The 16,464-nt window shown below is 44.1% G+C and overlaps 1 protein-coding gene across 1 annotated transcript in view; it reads right to left on the bottom strand.

Annotated features, from left to right (window-relative positions):
- Window positions 1-412: 412 nt before the first annotated feature.
- LOC104356765 (ABI family member 3 binding protein) overlaps window positions 413-16,464 on the bottom strand; it is a 167,546-nt gene continuing 151,494 nt past the window's right edge. The window contains exons 59-63 of the mRNA XM_042788519.1: window positions 10,810-10,889; window positions 9,308-9,337; window positions 8,164-8,325; window positions 4,181-4,294; window positions 413-1,838 (exon numbers count right to left, since the gene is read on the bottom strand). Coding sequence (XP_042644453.1) covers window positions 1,723-1,838; window positions 4,181-4,294; window positions 8,164-8,325; window positions 9,308-9,337; window positions 10,810-10,889 — 502 coding nt within the window. The 3' untranslated portion in view covers window positions 413-1,722. The remainder of the gene's footprint in view (window positions 1,839-4,180; window positions 4,295-8,163; window positions 8,326-9,307; window positions 9,338-10,809; window positions 10,890-16,464) is intronic.

The raw sequence follows: 16,464 nt of genomic DNA, 5'->3' as shown, positions 1-16,464 counted from the left end.
TGCAACTCTAGTGCCTCAGTTTTGAGCCAAGAAAAAGCAGATCGAGAGCTGTAACAAATTCAATAGACCATATAACAGCAGAGGGCAAACCATTCTCCCAGTTAACATTTTCCATCTTTGGATTCTAGGAATACATAAAACTAAGTAGGGAATAGTAATAATAAAAAAAAAAAAAAAAAAAAAATGGAGCAAGCTGCCTGAACTCTCCTAAAGACAAATTAGGAAATAAAGTCAGTGAAAACATTCCTACCTTCAGCATCCTTGGACCTGCTGCTCCCCCCCGAGCCGCCCTGTGCTCCTGTCAGCCCTACACCGCGGGTGGCATCGCTTCAGCACTAACTGCTGCTGGAAATGACAGCACTGGCCACAGAAACTCGTACTTCTTTTCATGTAAAACACGGAAGAAAAACACTTGATTAAAAAATACTTTATTAGGAGTACAGTGTACCTGCAATGTACTTTATAAGGCATTTTCTATACATGACTATTTCTACTATATATATATCTGGGTGTTCCTGTTCATATTTTTCCAATACATTAGTAATGTAATGAATAACACCTTTAAAAAAAAACTACATCTCTTTATTTAGTTCATAAATGTTCAAGCAGTACAACAAGTAGCTTTGGGCGAGGTTTTAATCAAAATTACTGTAAAGCAGTTTTAAAGTTCAGTTATCACTATTTCCCCTTTGTCCCCCATGTTTTAAACCACTTTCCCCCCCCCCCCTTTTTTTTATTTAAATAAAATAAATCCGATAATGCTGTTAGAAGTAGCTTATTTTTTCCCCGTTTCATTCACCTCTCCAAGTCCCCCTGCACCCTATGTGCATCTGGCTTTTGAACCAGAAAGTCTCAGTCTCTGAAAACTACATTTTCATGAAAAGCCAGGGCTGGGGAGGCTGGTTGCGTTTTTTCATTCCGTGCACAGAGGTGCCCGTCTGCTTTAATTGGAGGAAACCAAACCTGCCAAGCTCCTGGGCAGCGGCTCTAACTGCGGCGCAACAGGCTGAACGTGCTCTTCTGCTGGAGCTGTAGCATTTGAAAACAAACGCGGAAAAAAACCCCACCAACCCGATCGTCTTAAGCTGCACGTATAGCAACCTACCTCAGCGTTTTGACAGGAGCATAAACTGTTTGTAACGTGTAAGGAGAGAGCGCTTCAAGTTTGCTGGTTGCAGGATATTAACAGTTGTAGGGTCTTTTCTGTAATTTATGGCTGGGGAGACGTTACAGATCGATCTGGACAGGTAGCTTATGGCACTTACTTACGTTGTAAGAAGACCAGTGAATATTTAAGAACCAATGCACATTGCGTTCCGTGACCAACTCTGCCATAACTGTGCCTTAAACATTTATTACAACATTGTGATAAATAATATACACACCGGATCTTTTAAAATACCATATAAACCATACCTCAGGAATAGGGAGCCAGCTTCCCTATACATTATCCTACAACATTTCCCTAGCCTGTTGGGGATTTTTTTAAGTCTAAGCACAGATTCGTAAAACTGGATAACTACAGTAAGCAGCCTACGCTATTACACAATTAATGCGGTAATTGGCATTAGACTTGCATAAACCCTTGCACATCAGCAAACTTAAATTTAAGTGCCAGGCACACCATAAACATTTCCGTCTTCGAGCCGGCGTTGGGCAGGCGGGGGGGGGGGGGGGGGGGGGCAGCGAGTGCTGGGCCTTTTCGCCAAGTTCATGTCGCATCTACCACTTCCCGGGTATTGAAGTGCCGCACTCGTACCAGCGAACGTAGTTGATGTGAGTCTCCCCGCCTATCTTCCCGAATTTGACAGGCTCCTGACGGACTGCCCTGAAAAAGCCTGGAACAGAGAGGGCGGGGGCAGCGCGGTTTGCGTGGAGCCCCCGGGCAGCGCCGGCCCGGGACGCCCCCGCACCCCACAGTTACGGGCGGAACGAGCCCCCCCCCGCCGTTGCACACACCCCACACCCCCCCGGTTCGCGCTGTGGGGCAGCGGGCGGTTGGGCTCCCCACTCCCAGCAAAAGCTGAATCGCTGGGGGCTGCAGCAGCCCCGGGCTGGCGAGGGGGGGGCGGCTGCCCCGGGGACAGAGCCGGTGCCCCCTCCCCACCCCTGCAATGAAGAAGCAGCAGCACACACACACACACACACACAGACAGACAGACAGGCAGACAGGCAGACACACAGACACACAGACACACACAGAGACACACAGAGACACACACACACACAGAGACACAGACACACACAGACACAGACACAAACACACAGACACACAGACACACACAGAGACACACACAGAGACACACACACACACAGACACAAACACACAGACACACACAGAGACACAGACAGACACAGACACACACACAAAGACACAGAGACAGACACACACAGACAGACACACACAGACAGACACACACACACACACAGAGACACAGACGCACAGACAGACACCCCCCCCCCACACACACACACCACACACACACCACCCCCCCACCCCCACCCTCCCCCCACCCCCCCCCCCGCTGCAGTAGCCTTAACACACCCATGAACCGAAATAAAACTTGTAAAACTTGACCGTTGGGGCTATTTCACACCAGCTCCCCCTCCCCATGCAAAAGGTTCCAGGCTGTTGGGCTTCTCCTTCAGACAATGAACGTTAAGTGAAAGATCTAAGCCAGCAATTGGTGCTGATCATCAGAAATGTATCTATCTCACACACACCCACACACCCACGGACACACCCCCCCACCCCCCAACCAATACAGTTCCACAAGGAGCAGCAACAACAATTCCCTCCCTGCGCCTCAGGTCAAAGGAACGTGGCTCATTCCGGTTTGAGCCGCACTCGGCGGCCGCAGCCAGGGGGCAACTGAGCAGCCACGGCCAGTGTCCGGCCCTGCCTCTCTTCAGTTCATTTGCTAGAAATACAAGCTACAGAAAAGGTGGGGGCTTTTTAGCTTGACTGCTTGTTTGGTTGTTTTTTTTTTTTTTTCCTAAAAATGAATGTAGCCCGTGAATCCACTCAATTAAATCCAGTTGCTGAAAACAAACTGGTTTTAAATGTCTTTTAAGCTGGGGTAGCAAGCTTTTTATGTAAGAGGGTTTTTTTTTGTTTTTTTTTGGTTTTTTTCATTTATAAAATCTTTCAAAAAGAAGTGAATCTGGTACAACCGAGAGGGCTGCTGTCCTGGCGATGCCAAATTGGATTCAGACAATCCCTTACAGAAACAAAATACCTTCACCGACGGGCAACACCAACTGGAAAAGGAAAAGCAAAGCCCTCTTCAAAAAAAAAAATAAAGAAACATATCACAGAAGCAAAGACCTTTCAGATCGTTCACCTACTTTGGAAAAACTTGTGAGAGAGTTGGGCACTTTGCTTTAATCCCCCACACCTACCTCAGCACGTTTCTGCCCCTCTGCCAGGTGCTTTACAAACGCAGCACGACACGCAGGCAGGTTTGGCCAACGCGCTGGTAGCGCCCTGGAAACCGCTCTGGTACTTTCCCCCGTGACGCACCCCACGCCAGCCCACGCCAGCCCGGGTGGGCCCCGCAGGGGAAGGGGGAGCCTCACGCTGGCGCTGCTGCCCCCAGGGCAGGCAGGGGCACAGCTGGCGGCTCCAGCCTCAGCACCCCTGACAAGGCGCCGGGCAGGTCCCGGCCGCGCTCGCGGCGCCCGGTCCCGCGTCCGCTTAGACCAGACCGGGGACTCCAGGCACCCGGCGCAAATGAGGGCAGGCAGAATTACTGCCGCATGAATTATATTTTCCAGGAATAACTTCTTCGTTTCTCATTAGCACTAAACAAAGCTGTTTAGTGCCCAACCGATGATTTAGTGCACTTCAAATCAACCTTGCTAGTTTGAACGTAGCACTTCATGCCTCCCTGCAAACTCAAATTTGTGGTTGGGTTTAAATATGTAATACCAACTGTGAATAATCCGTTGGAATGTTTTAAACAGGAGAGAGGCTGTTTACCACCTAACAGAACCCGAGTCATAACCTTCCTTTAGTAAGTCATCGTTCATCTCCAAAAACTTCTGGGCTCCCTCCTGCCCGCAAAGCCCCTTCCATCGCCCACCCCAGCAGCGGGCGCTGAATCCGCTGGCAGGAAAAAGAAACACATGAAGAAAGGAGTTGCCACGGTCTGCTACAGAGACGGGCGTAAGGAATTACCATCTTTGACTGGTAGATCTTCTTGCTGTCCTGTCCTTCCATCCAAGAACGAGTCCACAAATTGGCAGTGATCTTCTCCATGGCCCCTCTGGTCTCCTATGTTATAAAATTTTCCTGAAAGCAAAGAAGCAGCGCAGTTGAAAATCCATATCCAGTTTAGCGAGAGCTATTTCCAACTTCCCAGACCCACCAGAGGCAACGGGCCGTGCTCTCCGCTCTGTGGGGAAGCCAAGGCGACTGCTGCGATTCTTTCCCCCTCGGGGTCTGTCGCTGTAATTTGAACATCATGTGCACGCTCCGAGTACAGCACTCATGGCTGTAGACAGAAGTGCCCCATTCCTGGCCACAATCTGTGCTTGAATGTATTTTTTTTTCTCCTCCCTACGCTTCACGCAGTAAGTGGAATTCTGTTACCACCTAGAACCTCATCCTGATTGTATCAAAGCCGCGGTCAGTTTTGGTGGTGCTCTGAATGGAAGGGGGGTTTGGTTGCCTGTCAGGAAGCCCCCCAGTGCCTTCAAAGATGTTTTTATAGACCACCTCTTAACACAGCCAAGGCCTGTTTTATAAATCATCATATTTTTACAACATGTATGTGCAAGTGATATCCCTTAACAAACAGATGACCTCGGTACAGTAACTGCTTACCCAGAGCATGAAGTGCGCCCGTGTATTTATTTGCAGAACTGCTTACCAGGACGCTCGACTTCAACTGAGTAGAAAACAAGGTCTCAAGCTCCCCATGCAGCCTGTGCTGACGTTACAGGCTGGGTTTATCCTGCTAACAACAGGACTCGCAGTGAAGGAGTTCTGACAGAGAGATGTTTTTTACTTACTGATTTGATTTGCAAAACGTCAGTAAAATTCAGTTCAGAAGGTGGAAGAGAGCACGCTGCCTTCCCTTCCCAAGCCCTGGCAGGAAACATTTTCAGATACACTCACCGTTTTTCCTAAACCCCTTGCACAGCACTTATTCTTAACGTGCTCAGCCTCCGGTTGTGAGGTCGAAAGGAAAGGTGAGAACATTTAGCAACAGGCTCAGTACTCAGGTGTAAGCTAAGCAGAAAGTCTGGTGCCTCATGAGACGTTGGGTGTCCTGTGGCCTTGCACGTGCGCCAGGCTGGCCATTTGTGGGATGGTGAGGTGGCTTGTAACACTGCTCCCCAAAGGGCCATTAGCAAAAGAGCTGCCTACCAACAAACTCTCTCTTTCTCATATTTCTGTGACCTGATCGATACTCTGCCAGAAATTCTCACCTCCACTTGATGGTTTCTGTGCATGCAGTTCTTCTCTAGCTTTAGAAAATTATTTATTACTATCTAGTTTTGGCTGCAGGCATGTTTTTTCCATAGGAGAACTGGTCAGAGGGAGTTCCTCTCAGCAATTTTTTGGTCTGAAATTAAGAACGTTCAGGCTGCCCAAAACAGCTTTTTTTTTTTTTTTTTTTTTTTCCATGGCTCTTGAAGGTCACACTTAGAATTATTTTTTTCCTCCCCTCCATAAATACTTTTTTTTTAGGTGGCCTGCTTTTCTGGAATTCCTGCAGTGACTGCTCTGGAGGACTGTTAAATGAGGTCAGCAGTAGATGCTGGTTTATAGAACAGTCCTGGCATGTGTATAGTAGATCGTTTTTTCTTCATGAGAGACAGAATAAAGCAGATATTTTTATAGCTAGCACAAGAACAGTCACTTTCAGATACACACATACCCTTCTGGCCCACAGCGTAACCTATGCGTAACTCAAACAATTGCTATACATAAATTAACAGCTTTCTCAGTGACTATTAAATTCTGACTGCCCAATTCTTTCCATAATAAAGGAACACACTTAAAAACATTTAATTAACAAATGACTAGATTAATCTTTCTCTTTTGGGGATAGCAACTCTAGCACAAAGTAAATGATTTTTTTTTTTTTTTTCTTTCCAGTGTTCCCTTATGGGTGGTCTTAAAAAAAAAAATTAGATACCCTTTTTGGTTTATACATTATGAACTCCGCAACACTAGAAGTATAGATTCACGCCAGAAACCAGCGCGCAAAGATAACGCTCGTTGGCTGCCTTACACAACAGCATTTGTACGAGGCACCCAAATGGCAAGAACATTACGCTGCTTAAACAGCAAAGCTCTGGAAGATCTTTCCGGGGTAAGGTGGAAGTGGGAGCTCGGCGCAGCCCTTCGCTGGCCCGGCTGGGGCTTCCGCTGGCCTCGGGGCGCCAGGGGCCAAGGCCTGGCAGGGAAACGCATCGGAACGGAGTTCGCCTTCGCATCAGAAACTTTCTCACCCACGTTTAGAGGCCCGCGCCGTGGCAGCCTGTCTTAGGGAAGGGGGGAAAAGCAGCTTTCCTTCTCCGCAAATATTTAAATTCTTTGAAATATATTGACAACTGGGCAGCACTGGTTGTAACAATGAATACAGTGTGGCCACCATCATCTTTCTCCAGCAAAGTTAAATCGCCACCCTTCCAGCAAGAACAAAAACAATCTAATGAAAAGAGGAAAATGGGCTCCTGATACATTAAGCTTTCCTTCTAAGCCTGAAGTAGCTTTCCCTGCAGTCTTAATTCCCTTGATTTAGGGCTGCAGCCTAGTCCTGCCAGATTAGCAGTGCTATTTCCTCCACTGGCTGGTTTGGTGACACACCATGCCTCACTGCCAGTGTTTGTCGTCTGACCACAGCTGGTTAGGACAGCACAGTTCAGTGAACGGTACCTCCGTTCAAAACAGTCTCTTTCTTTCACATAATTGCCAAGATACTATTTTCATATGAGGCATTGTACTTACTATTCTGCCTGGTCTGCTCGCGGGAGAGCGGCGCCGGGTGCAAGGCCGGGCAGCTTAACATCCCAGCGGCACGGGCTGCCCGGCACTGCCCGGCTCCTCCCTCCCCCTGCTCCTGCACGCCGGGCCCAGAGCCCTGCGCCTGGGAGGTGGGGCAACTCTGCGTTCCGAACGTTGGTTCTTCTTTCAGCCACTGCCTCTGCTAGCTCATTCGATCTGGTGTGAAGAACACACCGCCTGACTTGCCCTCAAAAGACATCTCCCACGCAGGGCTCTACTATGCTCGCTGTGCTCTGGGTGCCGTACTGGCGCCACTGCGGTGGAGGTGTCCATCCAGCTCTGATAAAAGAATTCGTGCAGAAGAAAGCCGGGAGCTTGGGATGGATTGTAAGAAGTCGACGTATTTCTAAATATAGCTTGCACAATCTACGTGAGACACAAAGTTCTGCTTAGCTATCAGCTAACTGGAAAACACTTCTTACAGGCTGTTTCCCAGCTCACACACAGCCTGTGTCACTTGCTTCAGGTCTTAAATACATCACACCCTAATGACCTTAAGACATTGAAAAAAACTTGAGAAGATAAGGCCAGGAGGCTGCTGTAATAAAATGTAATGAAAGAAAAAGAAGGGAAGTGGGAAGGGGGGGCCAAAAATGATAAGCAAAAATGGGGAAGTGGAAACAAAGCAAAAATGTCAAAGCAGGTGAGCAAAACCTGTTGACTAGAGTTGAAGTCATGTATTTATAGATCTCACAGTAATGAAGTGACCAGATGGTTACCAAATGGGATGGGAATGACTGTGTCTAATCCTGGTCTAAAATTAGGTCCTAATCCTCTAATTAGGAGCTAGTCCAGGCTACCCTTTAAATACAAATTTGGCACCTTTACAAATATATGCTATTCACTGGCAGAGCCTTGATCTTTATCATTTTTCTGTATGACCCCCTGGCTACTAACAGGTACTTAAGATCGGATGATCACCACAGAGAACTCACCCTCGAGTCTGGAAACTCAGTGTCAAACACATCAATGATTTCCGAGCACAGGCAGATTACTGTTGATGTTTAATCTGTCTGTGGAGTAGATTAAACATACCTGATCACACTTCAGCAGAGCTTGTCTTGTTAAACACCTTAGTCCTGGAACCACGATATCTTTAAGGAGTGGATAATGCGGACAACACTGATTTGAACGTCTCTTACCTGTAAGTGAATCACTGAGGTATATCTTGTATCTCAAAGAATTACACAGCTGCACACCAACGAACTTCTTATACCAAGTCCTCTTTACGTATTGTTTCCCTTTGCATTCAGAATAGGTGTCCGAATTGAATGGGATTTCAGTCCAGATAGCATCCTTTCCGACTGCAGGAGAGGAAGAAAGAGGCTGAAGTGTGACGCTGCATACAAAATTATGTACAACAAATGCAGTCAAGCAAATAGAATTAGAAACCCTGATGGAGCAGAGTGCACCATGGCACCAGTCACCTGCGTTTTGAACATGAAAGATACTTCAGGGAAGCACCATAGGGTGCAGATGTGACCGATGCAGTGAACTGCTGCTCTCTGTGTGTGGCACCAGTCTGCAACAAGCTCATTCTAGGACCTCGTTAGGGGGGCAATGTCTGTGCGTTGGGCAAAACTCTCATTTACCAAGGGTGTGATGCAGTCACCGTTTTTCAGTGGGTTCGAGCCAGGACAGTCAACTTGCAGTAAATTGCATGTGATTTAACAAAAATACACCTCGAAATTAAGTGTTGTGAATTGTGTGGAAAGAAATGGTGTCTCCGTGTTTGTCAGAGCGATGCCGTGACAAACGCCAAAAGCTCAGGCAATTTGCCTGAGCGGTCTCAGCTGTACTTCAGAGGCTCAGTCCACCTCCCGCCGAAGACAGCAAGTGGCCTAATAAAGCAGAGCTTGATCAAGCCTTCGGAAGCAGAAAATGTCTCTAAAACACAATGGCAGATAAATAGTATCGTCCGAGTTGTGCTCTGTTAACTCACTTAAAAGGTGTGGAGTAGCTTATTCATTTTGCAGAGCTGTCTTTTGCTTTAATGACAAGACTGAGAAAACACGAGGCCGTCCTTGGCTCGTTTGTGTACACTGGTTTGAAGCCATCCCAGCTGCCGTGGGAGCCCCGCACCACGCTGGTTGCGTTCCACTCAGGTAAACAAGCAGCCTGGCACGGATTCCTTACCAGGGGTACGGGTGGAAGGAGTGAAATCATGTGTGAATTCCATAGTTCATTTGGTGCAGCACAGCCACCCCCGCCTTGTAAAATTATGCTATCTCATTTCTGAAAAAAATTCCTCATCTGAAGACACTATACTATACATAAAACACTTACTTGAAATTGGCTCACTCACTCTTGGGTCCGCTGGGGGAAGAAAACAAACATTCAGTCAGACACTGTAAAACGGACTTTCCCAATATTTCAATGGAAAAGCATTGGTAAGTGATTTTCTACAGTCGATATAAGCTGTAATTGGTGAAACAAAGAGTTCTGGAAGCAAAGTTCACTTTTGTATTCAATTCAATTCAATTCAAAGACATACATTTCTTATGTGAAACTGCAGTATCAATGACCTTTAAAAAATTTTATTTGTGAGATGATACCAGTCAAACACAGTTCCAGTAAAGAGCTTACACCTGTAACCAGCAAAACCTAACTCTACTGCATCTTTTTAAAAATTTCACTTTCAAAACACAAACAATAAAAAGGACCCTTCTGTAATACTTGCCACACAAAACTTGGCTGTGAAAGCCCAAAAGTGAAAAATGGATGTGCACAATTAAGAAAAAATAAAACTGACCACTCGATTTGTCCAGGCTAAATAGGAGACAGAACACAAGCCTTGTCATTCATGAAAACTGCACTTGGCATAAACATTTTTCAGTTTTAACAATCTAGGATTACAAAGAGTTTATTCACAGTTTTTAAATACGTGTGGCATAGTCTGAACTCCCTGACTAATCCCTTGCTCAGCCAAAGCTCTCATCCATCACTGACAGCACTAGATGAGGACTATTACATTATTAAACCCAGCTCAAAATGCAGACTGAGAAAGTCCTTTTAAAAAGGCTAAATCCATTTTGTGTTTTACATGGTCCTTAAGTACTATCAAGCAATAAACACTTCTGCACAAAAGATGGTATCTTGCTTGTATAAAGCCAACAAGTCAACTGTAGTCAGCCTCATGGGGAACTGGAATAGGGAAAGCCAAGGCACTCTCTGATTCTCACCTCTGCGTCAGATAGGACTTAACTTGGGAACCAACCAATGAGCAAAATAGGTTTGTATATACCTCCTTAACAGTCTCACAGGAGAGTAAACAGGATGGAAGAGGACATACTGGGACATCGACTTTTCCCAACTGCTATTTCTCAATTCTTATTTCAGCCAAAAGACATCACACTATTATACAGCAGCCTTATTGAACAGGTAGAAAAAATGCCTGTAAACACACCAGCTCAAAGAAAAACCTTATGTTCCCCATCCAGAAGTCATTAATGAGTTGACAGGCACAAAAAGGTCAGGAATATTAATCTTAAATGACTGAGCCATCTCTAAGGATAAAGTTAGTTTCTTCATAACGAACACCAGACAAACTCTCTGGGGTCATCTTTTTTTCTCCTGCAGTCTGGCCATCTTACATCCTCACAGAGCATAGCCCTGGTCTGAGGCTGACCTTCCAGGCACTACTGTAACATGCTCAGCAGCAAAAAGCCAATCTGGAGACAGTAAAGAGCAAGACCAAGCAACATGCAAAATGCAGCAAGAGAGCCTTTCACACATCCATGGATACTAGAACCACTGTAAATGATGGTCAGGCCTTTGGAAGTTCTTACCTGATTCAGTATTGAATGCCACAACGTTGCTACTTGGACCTTCACCAAGAGGGTTTCTAGGTTTCACGTGGAATTCATAACTGGGGAATAAAATAGAAGAGCTGAAGATTTTTCAAACCAAGCATTCTTTCAGATTCTGGAGCAAGCAGACTGCCAACACACACCTTGGTGCTACTTGCCTCCTGGAGAAGAACAAAGAGGCCTAATTTCTTGATCTGAAGACACTGAGACATTCTTTGCCCTAACTGTCCAAGGCCCCTCTGAACACATAATTTCCCAGTCCTTTTGATAATTCTTCGCACACATCCTATTAACGTTTGATTTAGTGCACTGCTGGTTTAAGTCTGTCTCCTCTCACACACACAGTTTCAATTCTGGCAAAGGGAGCCGTTCAGGAGAGGTCATAAGCAATCTGATGAGCAGAGACTGAGTAAAGCGCATCGCTATTTATTTGCACATTTTTCATTCATAAGAACACAAACCTCCAATTCAGTGCCTCTCAGGCCCACCGACAGTGACAGACAAGGGCCAGGGGTGAAACACAGGGCCTGTCTTCCAGGAGAGGAGCTCAGCGAAGGCAAAGAACCAATGGCTTGAATATATGTTAACAGTAAATACATGAAGTAATGAAAAGATGCGCAGCGTCTCTTTCTTATCTTTTCACAGTTATGTCACACACCACCGGTCTGTACCGGAGTTACCTCGTGATCTCTTTTCATCACAGCTGTGCTGGGAACCAAACACAGTGCTACGAAAATGCAACAAGATGGAAGAAAAAAATCCAAGCCAAGTTCCTCTGCTTAAGCCTCTCCCACCCCGCAATACTTGATTAACAGTGGTGGGCGGGCCAGACAAGGTTGCTTCTAACACTGCAGCTCAGCTGAAACTTACCCTTTCGATTAGAAGCTCTAGGTAAACAGCTCTTGAAAGACAGCTGCAAACCTACAAATGTTGCACAGAAGACGCCAGACAGATGAGGCAGGAGAGAGTTACAAGGGCGGACAGCGGACACAGGCCGCAGTTAAGATCTTACATCCAGGGCAGAGCCAGGGACAGACTCTGCATGTCCTTCCCCCCAGCACACGCCACCCTTGCCAGCCGCTTCTCAGCCCTCCTGGCTCCAGGCTGGCGGCACCCGGGATCTCCGCACAGCTCAGCGACAGCTCAGTGCCTCCCCGGGGCACCCGCACGCCCTGCCTGCCGAGGCGCCCCCACAAGTGGCATGTACGCACCCCGACAACAGCACCCTCTTCGTGCCTTCCCCGTGGGCTATGAGCAATAATCTGTCCCACGCATGCCGCCTACAGAGAGGCTTTACGTGTGTCCTGAGGGCATACACTGCGTGAATCTCAACACAGGGCGTTTTTTTTTCATCAGCCAGACAGATCCATAGGACACAAGTCATAAGGACTGCAGGCCTGGAAAAGGGGCCCTAATATTTAGAGACCAAACACAGAGCAAAATGAGAATCCCAGGAATGGGCAATTAAACATCCAGCTCTTGACTCGAGGAGGATCACCTACCAGTGATAACTTGGTAGCTCATGACTGTAACACGGCATTGTAATGTATTGCTGAAATCGTTCCCAAACAGCAATTTTCAAAAGAAAAAAAAAACACATACTACTCTCTGCACAGTTGGAAATTTGTAAACCCCATTTGCAAGTCCCTACAAGAGACGGAATAATTCAGTCCAAGCTTTGGATTACCTCTCGTTGCTTCCTGGCTCCTGAAAAACCTGAGCAGCTCACTAATTAACCTCAGTGGACTAATCGTGCAGTACCGAGCAACTGTTTTCCATCCGCAGTACTTCCATGACAATATTTAACCTTGAAATTGCTTACATATTCAATTGCCTTTATTTCTAGGGTTTTCTTTTCATTTTTAAAGGAAATGCTGACAAAGATTGGTATGCTCAACAGATGCATTGTGGATAATTTGTGAATACTTCTAAGTGAAACATACATCTATTTTGAGCTTTAAAATGTCTATTAGGAGTAATCTGAACATTTATTCAAACATGCTGCAAAACCTTTTTGGGCAACTCCTATTACCCTGCTGTAGGAAAGAGACATTAAAACAATAAATGAAATAATAAGTTCTAGACACAAAATCTTCTTCATGATCAACTTCAAACTGTTTAACGAAATCCATGCTTTTAAAAATTGGATCTGAGCAGTTAATATTCGCACTAGATATGTGGCACAGTAACTTTTTTGGTCAAGAAGTATTCTCATCTGGTAGGAAAGGTCATTATGCAGAGATCTGTAGCTCAGCATTTGGAATATTCCTTCTGATGAATCACTGAAGCGTAAATGAAGATTTGCTAATACGTTGGGTGTTTTAAAGTAATAGCTAGAAGATACATTGTGGACAATGTAGAAATTAATGCATGCTTAGACATAAAAGGCTCCAAAGAAATTTTCCTGCTTCCTTCACAGCAGGAACACCTTATCTAGAGCTATTATTGCAATTTTTGATCATTGATAGTTCAACATGGCATGTTTTATTACTTTTCTGGGAGTTTATGGTTCAACCTTATGGACAATAATAATCTGCTTATGCCTCTTTGTATGCATGTAAGAGTTTCACGGATTTTGCAAACTGGATTTACATGCCTCTGTCAGGCAGAAAATCACAAGCTGGACAAGATGGCGGAAGATTTTGAAACAAATTTAAGTACTTTTCTGCTTTTTGTACAAATATAGCCCTCCAGAGCTGATATGCCCTACTTTGAGTTGTATTAGGCAACATTCTTCATAGGAAACAGTCCTCTTCCCAAAAAACTTAAGTCGATAAACTTAGGCCCATCAGTTCTCTAACTCCATAAAAAGACTAACGCAAGAACTGAAGACTAAATATTTTCCAAGCAGTATTTTTCAAATTGTGGTCTAGGGACCACTAGGATTTCTTCAAAAGATCAAACCACAGTTGGAAAAATTACAGCAAGAATAAAACAAAGAACTAAAATCTACACATAGAGATTTCAGCTCATGGAAGCATATAACCAAAATCGGAAAAAAGGAAAGTAATACAGAAATGTCCAAAGTTTAGCTTAGTCAATTAGGGGAGCCTCCTATTAATAATGATAAAGAGCAAATTTTAAAAACTAAAATATATACAATTTTACAGTTTTGTGGTAGGTGTTTTTACAGGTGCCTGAGCATCACAGGCTCCTTTTCCTCTGCCAAATTCAATCCTGAAACAATAGCAGTGGCTGCAACAGCACAAGAACAACTACTAACCACTTTTGGAGATGAAGAGAAGTAACTACCTGACTGAAAACTGAAAGGGAAAGAAAGGAGAAGTTAGACTGGGCTCACAGTTTATTAATAGAGTTTACAGATCTAACTAAATTTAAAGCCATGGTGTGGCTCTCTTCATAGAAAACCATTTAAAATCTCCTTTTTTGTGTGTCAGGTGAAAAAAAAAAAAACAACACCAAAGCAAATGTAAGAAAAAAGGGTACCTGCTGTAATCTTATGCACTTCTATACATACCACAAGGAAGGGCAAAAAATGCTTAGGGGTTCAAGAAAGTATGTAGGGCAAAGTTAATGAAGGGAAACAGGAAAGCTACATGATGATTATCCCATGTCTACCTCTTAGCTAGACTTCTTCAAGAGAAACTGGAGTCTATATTCCATCTTCATGTCTGTGTGCCTATACTGCCAAAAACTCTGCTACCCAGTACGTGCAGCAGTCCAACATGTGTCACACCTCCAGCATCTATAAGATTGTTATCCTATAAAGTTTGGAGACTAGGCCTCCCAAATCCTCCCAAACTGCATAAGACAATAAAAGTCCTTGTGCAGATTAAATGGACTTGACTTATAGTAATTACTGTGCAGAGTGTATTTTTCCATCATAGGAAATCGCTATTCCACATGGAACTTTGGCAGACACAGCTGCTCCTGCATTTTTCAAATCATGCAAAAAGAGAAGACTGAAGATTGCAGAACTGAAAATAGGTGAAGAGAGATTTTCACCATAATAGGAGGACTGAGGCAGCTGAGTACAGCCCTGGGACTTCAGGTCAATTGCTGGGGAGATGCTGGTGGTTAGATGACAATCACGCAGGACCGCCTCGATGTATAGAGCTTCTCTGTCTCTGCATATTGTGCTTCGATAGCAGTATAATCAGACATAGCAAATAAAACTAGGCTTAAGAGAAAGGGATGAAAAAAGAAAGAAAAAAATAGCGCTGGGCTTGTTTGAGGAGTTTTTCTCCTAATCAAGTTGGAAGAAGGGCTGAGAGAAATGGGAAATACTTACCCATGAACCCTGACATCAACATGCAATTTAGTACAAAAACCTGTTACTTTTGTAATAAAGAGTACAAAAACTCCAGCATTTTTCTGCCACTTTCTGCATTGTAACTTTCGCTGCAGTTCTCATCCCTTGACCCTTGCTGTTAAAAGCTAAGCTCTCTGCATCCAAAGATATTTTTCCTTGTATGTGATTAACACATTTTGGGTGCTAACTGTAATACAAAACAGTACTAGTTAATGGTAATAACAGCATGAGCAGGTAGGTATCAATTATTCTGTATAAATGCACCAAAAGCTTATTCAGTCAAGGGTTGAAGACTTACTTGGTATGGCCTTTGAGTAAATTATAGTAACATTCTCTCTTTTTTTGTTTCATACCTTTTGTAAGTCACATGAAAAAACTTTTGAAGGCCATCATCTACACACATTCTAAAAACAGTTTGGTACGTGCATATATCTTGCACGTTTCACATTTACTTCACAGTTTTGGTTGGCTGGTTGGTTGGGATTTTTGGTTTTGTTTTTTTGGGGGGGCCTTGGATTTATTAATTTATTTAGATTGATAGTTGGTTATTTATTTATTTATGTTTAACATTTCCTATTATTTGTATTCCTCAAGAGACTTCATGGCTCAAAATATACTTTGCCTTGGGACACAATCTAACCCAGAAGTCCAAGAGAGACCACTCAAAATGTTTTTAAAAATCACCAAACTACTTAACCAGGCAAAGGATCAGTACTTAAAGGGAAGTTTTAAAAAGCTGTGGAATGCAAACATTGCAGGATTTTTGTTTCTCATTATTCTTATTAATACCTTTTTTCTATTTATTAAAAATCTACACCAGCAGGCTGGTGGGATACATCCTCTAATGGCTACCTGAACTTCCCCAGAGCTATTTGGCACATCTCTGCCTGCAGTCTTAATAGCTTTCTTTACTACCTTCCAATTACTGCCAACACAAACATGCATGAGAACTGTTTTCAACAATATTCAGGCTCTTTTTTGAAGGCTTGTATAGAAATTAGCAGCAAAATTTCCTGGACACTAGTGGTATGTGCTATGAACTTGACTGACCTTAAACAAACCACCAGAATGAAAGAGGAAATGTACACCTAATTAAAAAAAATATTTCAAGATAGGGCAGGAATACAGAAATAAGAACTACATATTTTGGCAGAGTAACCAGCAGAAATAGCAGAAAAAGACAAAATGATACTATATCAGATGACTGGAAGACTTAAAAAAATAAATAAATTTTTGGAGTTAGAAAACTCCAAAACTAGTAAAAAAACCCAACTCGAAAATTCCCTTGGAAATGGGAAAATAGAATTGGAAGTGAAAAAATAACAACATCTGCATTTAATATGCTAGGCTAGAAAAGGTCC

The sequence above is a fragment of the Tyto alba genome, unplaced genomic scaffold (genome assembly GCF_018691265.1).
Source record: "Tyto alba isolate M040663 unplaced genomic scaffold, T.alba_DEE_v4.0 Super-Scaffold_14, whole genome shotgun sequence".
In the NCBI taxonomy this organism is placed as follows: Eukaryota; Metazoa; Chordata; class Aves; order Strigiformes; family Tytonidae; genus Tyto; species Tyto alba.
This window is presented reverse-complemented; position numbering and strand designations above follow the sequence as displayed.